The following is a 9,827-nucleotide window of genomic DNA, read 5'->3' as shown; positions in this document are numbered from 1 at the left end:
GGGGGGGGGGGGGGGGGGGGGGGAGAGAAGCGGCGGCCGCGCATGCGCAGCGGGACTCGCCGCCTCGCCGGAGCCCTCCGAGGTGAATTTTCTGTCCCCAGGTTGAATATTCTCACCTTTTGTAATCGTAATGATGCTGTCAGATAATTTCTGCTAAAGGAATTGACGTCTTGGAGTTGAATTTTCTCGCCTTTTGTAAACATAACTAATGCTGTGAGGTAGCTTATGCGATAGAAGTTGCTTAATAAAAGAACTCGCTTCAAGCATTGGGTAAGATCACATCACACTAATAAACATACATTGGGTAGAAGGAGACTGTGCATTAGGTAGGTGGGCTCGTATTCATTTTACTGTAAAAAAAATGTTACTTTTTACCCCTTGGTGTGCTTGATACGTGCAATCAACCTTGAGTTGAGCCCCGCGAAGAACAATGATCTCTTTTATAAACCAAACTCTTTTACAGAGCTCCCAACATCGGCAATAATTCCGCACGTGCCATGGGTGACATCTGGCCTGCCCCTGTGGGACAGAGACACCCAGTGCTCGCCAGCCCTGGGGTCTGGGAGGGGGACAAGGGGACAGAGCCTGCCCTGGCTGTCACCGGAACGCGCTGCAGCTGCACGGGGACATTCTTGGGTAACAGCCCCTCTGGAATCCATCGGGGGGGCCGCAGCACGTCCGAGACACACAGAGGCAGCAGGCAGAGACGAGGCGGAGGCGGCACCGCGGAGCCGCTGCCAGGAGCTCGGGCGAGGCCCCGCGGCCGCTCGGGGCGGCGCCGGCAGAGCGCAGGCAGCGCAGTGGAAATTTCCACACTCGCTGCAGCACGAACGGAGGCGGGGCCGAGGCGGGAACCATTCCGCGAGCCCCGGGAGGAAAGGCTCGGGCCGGGATAATCCCCGCGCCGCTCCGGGCGGCGCAGCTCCCTCGCCGGGCCCGGCGCTTACGAGCAGAGTTAGTAGGGCACTGGGTCAGCGGCAGGAGCTGCTACTCCCGCCTGCACAAGCATTGCATTGGAAGGCACATTTACCATGAGCTCAATTCTGCACTGTAGCAGAGTAGCACTGGCAGTAACGTCAAAGCTGCTTAGTAGAGCTCATCTCTTTATGTTACATTTTGCCCCTCAGGAAGCACTGCTCCACGTTGAAGGGTCGTTTGGAAAGAGTATAAAATACACGGAGGAAACCTCTTTCCAAGGTTTAGGTTTTGCATTGCTGTTAAAGACTCTCATCTCTTAATTTTAATTCACAAGCTATAAATGTACTATTTTTTTAATACTAAAAAAACACAGCTTTTCAATGAATTTTGTTTCAGACAACTGGCCTGGAAACTTAGGCATTAAGTCATACTTCAGTACTAAGCAATCTACTTCCTTGTTTTTCACCCCTGGTGACATTGAGCACTGTTCCAAAACAAATAAATGAAAAAAACCCCTCAAACCAAAATACATTGCCACCTGCAGTTTTAGACCGCAGTGGGGTAGTTCCAAACCTCCAGATGGAGTTCTCAGAACAGGGGTGAAGGATCACAAAATACTGTCAAGTGATAGAACTTCACTGAAAAGGAGGAAATAATTAAGAGGCAGATTAGGCTGCATTAGAGAACACCACAAGCTGAGCCTCGGAGTAAAGCAATAATCAGGGACTGAGCACCGACTAAGCAAAAAGATCTTAAGTGCAAAACAAAGTTAACTCAGGTTCAAAATAACAAAAAGAATGTTGTAGATTCAACCCTGAACACATTAAATGTTGAACCTAAAACTCATCACTGTTACTGATAAACAAGGGGAAGGAACTGAAAGTTAGCATTAACTGGAATTTTAATATAGCGTGCTTGAAAGCATTAAGCACTTTAACCCCAGGATCAAGTACTATTTCAGTTCTGCTCATCAAGGAAATGCTGTTGCTTCACTCAGCATGGACAGTGCTTTGAGATTTGAGAGTCATTTGCACATATTAAAAGTCCTTAAAAAAAAAAAATCCATGAGGCATCTTCATGGATCAACAGCCCAATGCCCTCCCACCACTTCCATAAAGAAATCACTGCTCAATACCAGTTTAAGTATAATTTGAAGTTTTAATACTAAGATCTTCCCGTTTCTCTGAAGCTCAGAAGCCTGCATGCTAACTCACAACGCCTGGCAGCTGTGGGTACACAACACTCAAGCCTGGTCTGCACATATGCTCGTGTGAAGGCGACGGTTACGGTGCTGCAGAAGCTTCCTACGCTTGTAGCAGCTTGTTAGCAACACCACTACAGAGTTTTGATCTTTTCCAAGAACTAGCCCTACGCTAGTGAGACAAGGAAGAACAATTTCCAAATACTTTCTTAGAAGCCAGCTTTAATTTTCTTCCCCATCGAAGCAGAGCCTGCCATGCTAAGCAATCTAGCCCAATCAAGGCAAGGCTGGTATTTGTATAAGCTTAAATGTTTAATCAAACACAGTTGAGAAACCTTTCTAGAATTTAATATAAAAACATTTGACATTTCATTAATGTAAAGTTGTGCACATGTTGAGAAAATTGTCATCTGAAAGAAAAATCGGTCTTCAAATATCTTTATTGGAAGGCCATGCACTGCCTTCTGTTACTGTATTTCAAATCACTGTACATTTACTTTGAAAACACTGTCTGCATTTTCTAGTACAAAAAACTAAAAATTGTTTCAGGAATGTAGAGAAATATTCAACTTAAATAGCGAAAAAGTGCACCATAATTACTGCTGCACTGCAGTCATTTCTGCATTTCCCATTTCTTAAATAACTATCCTGTTTTGATAACACACAATATAAAGAGCAATTATGAAAAACTGAGACATTTAAATACACTAAGTTATTGAGAATAACTTGTGGGCATGGGGTAACCTATCATAGGAGCAGCACCAGTGGCAGGGTAGGCATACTGCTGCTGGTTCATGCCGTTGTGCATGTTGGCAATGTTACTGCCATACTGCTGCTCATAGCCGTTCTGGTACGCTCCTGCAGGGTTACCGCCGGCCCTGAAGCCGGCCTGCATGCCTGCAGCTGCAAAGCCATTCCCAAAGGGAGTTCCATTGCTGAAACTCTGGGCGCTGTAAGCCCCATTTTGGGTTTTTGCTCCGAAGTCTCTCTTGCCTAGCGCACCATAGGTTCTCTCAAAGTTCTCCCTCTCTCTAAAACTACTAAATCCACCCCTTTTGCCCGCAGAGTATCTGTCACGTCGGTCACCTCGGGAACGACCTAGTGAAAGAGACAAGACAGTTATGTGTATTATAAAGGCTCTTCAGTTCAGCTAAGCATTTTCTGTCCCAGTAATTCAAACCTACTGTAGAAGCTTTCCAGGTACTTGCTGGACTCCAGAGACAAAGCTGTCTCACTTTTGAGGAGTCATACACTCTTCCCCCATAACACAAGTCATGGCATCAAGGCAAAGATTGACTTTTACCTTGCCAGCAGGACACTTGGGTCCATCTTTTTCCAAGCCATAAGAGACAAAGCCACAAAACTGAGTCCACAAGTGTTTTATTTCAAGGCAAATAAGAAGTGCCTCTTTGGCCTGCCCTAGCCATAGGTGCACCACAGCAGACTAGGAGCATACAGGTGCTTTTTTTTCAGTTTTTGTGTTAATTAATACCTTCTGAGGTCACAGTAACTGGTCACTAAACCACCTTCCACAGTTATTTTGAAGAGAGGCTGGAGGTGGAATCTGAAGTTTCCATTTTGTGCTCTGAGGAAAGCTATACACTGCTATCAAGAACAGCCCTTACCTGAACCTCTATCTTCAACCAGCTGAAGCAATTTGGGGTTGATGGCTTGATTAGCCTCCCGAAGCACAGAGATGAGGTCATTTACTTGCTTAATATTGTTAGGAGTAAAGAATGTGTATGCTGTGCCTGTTTTGGTACTGCGGGCAGTTCGTCCAATTCGGTGGATATAGTCCTCTGAGGAGTTAGGGTAGTCATAATTGATGACAAATTTCACATCTTCCACATCTGTAAAGTGTTGCAGTGTGGCAAAAAACGAGGTACAAAGTTTTGCACACCACAACAGCCAAATCGAAGATAAACATTAGACAAGAGTATTTTAAAAGGAATAATGGCTGCAAAGAACAGTGTTAGAATCATCCATTTCTGCAAGAGTATTGTGGAAAGGAAAAGTTACGCACACTCCGTCTGATCCCGTTTCTCATCACCCACCCTGTGATCCAAAACCTTACCATAAAGGAGTGTGCATTTGCTTGTCATTCCCAACTCAAGTGTCCCCTTTACAAATCATCAAGTGACATCTGAAAGCTTCTTGCAGTAGGGCCACTAATCTCACAGCAGCCTCTTCATGTGCTCATTTGAGGACCTTAGAGTAAAAACATACAAGGTCCTTCACATACACACTCATTAGAAGCTCAAAAAAAGGGGCCACACTGCTTGTCTTGCCAAGACCTTTGAACCGCAGCTGCAAGAAAAACATACCTGTCCCCCCAAAGTCACCAAGTTGTTTTTATGCACTGTGTCTCGTCTAGGCAAGCACTTCCAAGAAGCCAGGGTTCACTTGAGAATGTGTCTCTCTCTGGCAGGTCTCGACATGACGACTATGTATGGGTGGAGGAACTTCGACTTTCAAAGGCATTGAAAAGCCATATTGCTTTCCTGCCCCACTTGTTAAAGTGAGAGGTGGACTTTTATTCTCAGATTTCATGTGCCAGTACTCACCAATTTGTACAAGGCTTAGTACATTTTAAAGCTGCTCTCTCCATTTCATGGTTGAAAAAAATTTCATTGAACATTGAAGTTTAAAATTATGTTCTTCAACATTTCAAAAACTCACTGAAATTCAAAGACCCACAGATCACAGCAGACAGTATGCACAAAACTAACAGTACTGCACCATGGCAAATCATGCAAAGCATGGAGAGAAGAGAATACCAGGGCAAAGTGAACTGTGAATGAAACTGCTTTTTCATGAGAGAACAGTTTATGGGGTAGTAGTTTAAAGGATGATCTTTGCCTTTTGAAGATTACTGGCACACAATGCTCTCAAGCTTTCACCTCTCTATTTGACTGGAAGCAGCCAGCCGATCATTTCCACTAGTCCTCCATCCCCCTCGAGTCCTCCGATTGTCATGCCTAGGCCTTGCCACAAAGACTGCACCTTTATGTGAAGAAAACTTAGAAAAATGCAGAGGTTAAAGAAAGCAATAGACTTTCTTTAAAAGCTTTGGGCAACTGGCATTACGAGTTTTACTAACCTAGACCTCTGGATGCAACATCTGTAGCAATCAGGATTGGTGCTTTTCCATGTTTGAATTCTGTAACACAAGAAGTAAATCAGTTTTTTCCTGAAGTAGCACATGTCAGATGTTTGCAGCAATTGCCAAAATACTCACCATTTAGAACCCAGTCTCGCTCCTGCTGACTTTTATCACCATGAATACCCATCGCTGGCCACCTGAAAACACAGAGCTCAATTGACCCAAGAACATTCCTCTGGTGGCTTCATTAGTCAAAGACTGGGCTACTGGCAAATTCCAGCCTGGCCATTGTAACTGACAGCCAGCTGGTGTCTTGACAGTTTCAATTCTTAACTGTGGTGTCAGAGCACACTCAGACTATTGGGGCTGCTCAGTGAAGTCCCAGCTATTACTCACCCATCTCTCCTCATTTTTCTGGTAAGATCGTCACAACGCCTTTTGGTTTCCACAAAAACAATTGTTTTGTTTTCCTTCTCGCTCATGATTTCTTCCATCAAACGAATAAGCCTATTATTGAGAGATTATGGTTAGAGCTTAGACTGCTTTCTACTGTACAACTTCAAACCGATTTCTTGCCTGAAGTTATTGTGGACTACTGTCAAAAATCCCTCATAATAAGGCATTCATTCATTTACAGTTTGTAAAGTAAAACTGACAAAAAGCATGGAATGCTTCAGCCCCAAGGACCACTTACTTGTCATCTTTCTCTACATCATGACACACATCCACAATCTGAAGAATGTTGTGGTTTGCGCTCAGTTCCAGTGCACCAATGTTGATGTGCACATATTCTTTCAAGAAATCTTCAGCCAGCTGCCTCACTTCTTTAGGCCATGTGGCACTCCACATCAGAGTCTGCCTGTCAGGCTGGAGAAGATCAGACCAATGAAAGATCAGTATATGGTTTAATTAAATGCCCAACCAGAAGTACCCAGACTTGCACTGCCCCTTGCTTTAAAAAGTGTAGTGGCAGTAGTTTATATCTGCTATAGTAATAAATGCATGAACCATTTATACTCACTCTAATCTGATCCACAATTTTTCTGATCTGAGGTTCAAATCCCATGTCAAGCATCCTGTCAGCTTCATCAAGGACAAGGTAAGTACACCTCCTGAGATTGGTCTTTCCAGCTTCTAAGAAATCTATAAGTCTTCCAGGGGTTGCAATGCAGATTTCCACACCTAAAAACAAGCAGTCCCATCAGCTGAAGCAGTTTCCACACTGCCACAGACAGAGATGCACCAAGGCTGATCCATACCTCTTTCCAGGTCACGGATTTGTGGTCCCTTTGGAGCACCTCCATAAATACACGTGGACTTCAAACGACACGCTCTGCTGTATTCAGCAGCTACCTGCTGCACTTGTTGAGCCAGTTCACGGGTTGGTGCCAACACAAGACACTAGAAATAGGATGCCCAGCTTTTAGTTCAATACCCATTGGAAAATCCTAGTCTGACATAAATTTTGACTGTAAAGTTCAATGCCAGACTGACTGAAGTAAATTTGAGTAGCCAAACCAGCAAACCAAGTTACCAGGCTTCTCAACTGCCACCAAACACTCATCAAACATGTCAAAGATAGCTGAAAGTCACTAACTTTCAGAGGGTATCAATTTCCAAAACATAACACAAAATCGAACAACTATTCCTGTTCTGTACTATTATCAGGGCAATCCAAACAGTTTATAGAATCTGCTTGGGAAACTACCCCAACTGGAACCATTTATTCATAAAGAAACAGAATGTAGCTGAGCACTTTTATGAGCATAGCCAACTAAGACTGTAAAATACAGTCACATTCCCTAGAAATTAAAATCCCCTTTCATTTAAGAATACTCACAATAGGTCCATCTCCTCGCTCCAGGAATGGCTGATGATTTATATGCACAATAGCAGGCAGTAAGTACTGTTTGGAAGAAAAAAGTCTCATTACAACCTTTTCCTGTAAGTGTCCAGCCTGCACTAGGATGGCCATACTGTCACTACTGAAATTCAACAGTATTCCAGCATATAATCAACACTTACAGAGAGTGTTTTCCCTGATCCAGTCTGTGCCACTCCAACCATATCCAGTCCACTCAATGCAACAGGCCAACCTTGTGCTTGAATAGCAGTTGGTTCAGTGAAATTCTGCCTCTGAATTACTTCCATAACATTTGCTTGAAGAGAAAATTCAAACATATAGATTCAGATGTTGCCCTAATCCAGCCTGAAGAACTACCAATAAGCTTGTCTTCACTTACCAGGGAAGTTTGCTTCATAAAAGTTGATAATTGGCTTTGGACAGTTATGGCCCCTAACTGTGACCTCTTTGCTCGCTCTGTACTGTTCAACTTCTTGCTGCAAAATAAAACACACGTCTTTAGAAATAAGCTCTGATACCGAAGTTTTATTTTAAGTTACCCCATCTGTGCCAGCTGGGCCCCATGACCCTCAACATGTTTGCACTTTCTGTTTACTTTTGCTTGAGCCACATCAGGTACATACCGCAGTACGTCTAACTACATCCGGATGTTCTTGGTAGAAGTTTTTCTCAAATTTGGGCAGCTCATCCAAATTCCATTTCTTTTTTGTAAGCTTCTCCCCAGGGTTTCCAAACTTCTTCCCAGAGAGAGGTCCACCTCTACTTCCTCCAAAACGAGGGGCTCCAAACCTAGAAAAAAAGAACGCTACATAGAATGCAAGAGAAGCATTTTGGTCCTCTTCCTGAACAACTTCATCACCATCTCCGCAGTCTACCCATTAGCTTTACAATTCAGAAGTATAAACTGTACCTACTGAAGTTGCAGAACACTAGAACTTCAAAAACCATACTTTTAAGCTGCAGATGCTACAATCTGCCTTTGGCCAAAATTCTTATTCACAAGCTAATATAACGTTTTATATTTATATTTATATTTCCAAACAATGCAATCGAACAGCAAGTTACAACAAGCAAAGTAACGCATTGAAACCTTGGCACTACTCCGTGATCAAAATGGTTTCTCGTCCTAGCGACACTCCTATTGCTGAAAGCGGGCAGGGGCAGTTATGAAACACTGGCAAAACTTTCCCGTAAACCGTTTTTTTAATGCCGCAAAAGACAGACTTCTTTTAACAGCGACATTTTCTAATGCCTTGCGCTTTATTCGCATTTCAGGTTCGGCCCCTCCGTTCGGAGAAGGCTGCTCTCGAAAGCCGCGAGGCGCAGCTCGGAGCCGCGCTGAGCCGTGCGCTGGATCCGAGCACGGGGCTCCCTCCCCCGCCCCGATCGCTTCCCAGTTTTGGCCGGGCGAGCGCTAGGAACGATCCTTCCCAGCACAACACAGCGCTCCCCGAGCGGCCGCTGCTTCCTGCCAGCGCTGTTTCCTTTGTCTCTCATTTCTGTCTACGCCACATTTTCCAGCCGCTGCCATTTTAGAGCCGGGGCTGGGCGGGGGGAGGAGGAGGAGGAACAAAGGCGGCAGCAGCAGCACAGCCGGCATTTTGATTCCACTCAGCCACCGCATGGCGAGGCCGGCCATTAACATCCGCTTACACAACACAAAGCCGAGCCGGCCGGCTCCTACCGGCCACAGCCCGAGCCTTGGGAGGGGGAAGGGAGGGAGAGGAACCGCCCTGCCGAGAGGTCCCCAAGGCTTCGGCACCGCCAACCCACTGACCCACAAACCTCCAGCCCGCCCGCCGCTCTCAGCGGGGGGAATCGGGCTCTGCAGGGACTGTCCATGCTTGGGGGGGGCGGCCCCAAGGGGGGGTGAGGGCGAGTCTTTTTTCCCCAAAAGGCAAAAAAAAAAAAAAAAAAAAAAAAAAAAAAAAAAAAAAAAAATTTAAATTGCCCCGCGTTAATTTCAGCGGTCGCACACCCGTGGGGGATGCTCTGAAGCGAAGGAACCAATACGGTCCCCCATAATCGGTGGCCTAAAAAAGCCCGATGCCCTCCCCCGGCCACCCCTCGCGGCGGGAGGGCTGAGGTAAGGGCTCAGGGCCCAACCCCCGCCCCGCCGCCATCTTAAGCGTCTGAAAAACAACCCCGAGAGCCCCACGGGCAGACTCAGAGTCCGGACGCTGGCGGCGGCTGGCGCCGGCCGTGCCCCCGGACTCACCCTCTATCCCTGTCGCTGGAATACCCGGGCATGGCGATGGTGGCGATGGGCGAGGCGATTCCGGTCACTTAGAGCGGGTAGCGATGGGTTGCAAAAGATCCGGCGCCGCTGGCGGGGGCCGCTCACTGTGGGCGCCCGGCCGCGCGGACGCCGGTTATATATGGGGGCAGCGGGGGCTGCCGGGAGCCGGCGCGTGACGCACGCGCAGGCCCCACCCCCGCCGTTATGTAAGCGGCCCGAGCTGGCCCGAGGCCCCGCCCTCTTCCGCCTGGGCGTGGCCGCGGCTCGCCCGGTAGACCGGCTTTGAGCTCGCGGCCGGAAGTGCCCCCCCCGCGGGGAGCGCCCCCACCCTCCGCCCGCGCCTGCGCGGGGCCGCTGCGGGCGGGAGCCTCGTTCTCGCTGAGGGCATCCCGGCCTGAGGGGGACGGAAATGGAAAGGGAGAATTCTCTCTTCCAGCCTCCATAAGTGCAGGCTTTCGGCCGTCCGGCGTGCTCAGAACGCAGCTCAGCTCCTCATAACTTT

The 9,827-nt window shown here is 47.0% G+C and overlaps 1 protein-coding gene across 2 annotated transcripts; it reads right to left on the bottom strand.

Annotated features, from left to right (window-relative positions):
* Positions 1-2,056: 2,056 nt before the first annotated feature.
* On the bottom strand, positions 2,057-9,583 carry DDX5 (DEAD-box helicase 5). Of its 2 annotated transcripts, none has more exons than XM_056505746.1 (13): positions 9,305-9,583; positions 7,710-7,875; positions 7,466-7,562; positions 7,248-7,381; positions 7,063-7,128; positions 6,482-6,623; positions 6,244-6,404; positions 5,917-6,089; positions 5,619-5,729; positions 5,358-5,419; positions 5,220-5,279; positions 3,745-3,969; positions 2,057-3,217 (listed from the first exon to the last, which is right to left on the bottom strand). In XM_056505746.1, exons 1-13 carry the CDS (start codon positions 9,334-9,336, stop codon positions 2,832-2,834), a joined length of 1,815 nt encoding a protein of 604 aa, XP_056361721.1. In that variant the 5' UTR covers positions 9,337-9,583; the 3' UTR covers positions 2,057-2,831. The 2 variants fall into 2 exon arrangements, with proteins under 2 accessions (XP_056361721.1, XP_056361722.1); XM_056505747.1 differs by having other exon boundaries at positions 9,329-9,512.
* Positions 9,584-9,827: the final 244 nt, after the last annotated feature.

The sequence above is a fragment of the Oenanthe melanoleuca genome, chromosome 18 (assembly GCF_029582105.1).
Source record: "Oenanthe melanoleuca isolate GR-GAL-2019-014 chromosome 18, OMel1.0, whole genome shotgun sequence".
NCBI lineage: Eukaryota > Metazoa > Chordata > Aves > Passeriformes > Muscicapidae > Oenanthe > Oenanthe melanoleuca.
This window is presented reverse-complemented; position numbering and strand designations above follow the sequence as displayed.

What these genes read in the sequence shown, in the direction of transcription:
- DDX5 (XM_056505746.1), bottom strand. Translation starts at nt 9,336, where the DNA reads ATGCCCGGGTATTCCAGCGACAGGGATAGAGG. An exon ending in AATCCGTGACCTGGAAAGAG is followed by an intron (nt 6,405 to 6,481) that starts GTATGGATCAGC and finishes GCTTGTTTTTAG; the next exon opens with GTGTGGAAATCTGCATTGCA. An exon ending in AGAAAAATGAGGAGAGATGG is followed by an intron (nt 5,420 to 5,618) that starts GTGAGTAATAGC and finishes CTGTGTTTTCAG; the next exon opens with GTGGCCAGCGATGGGTATTC.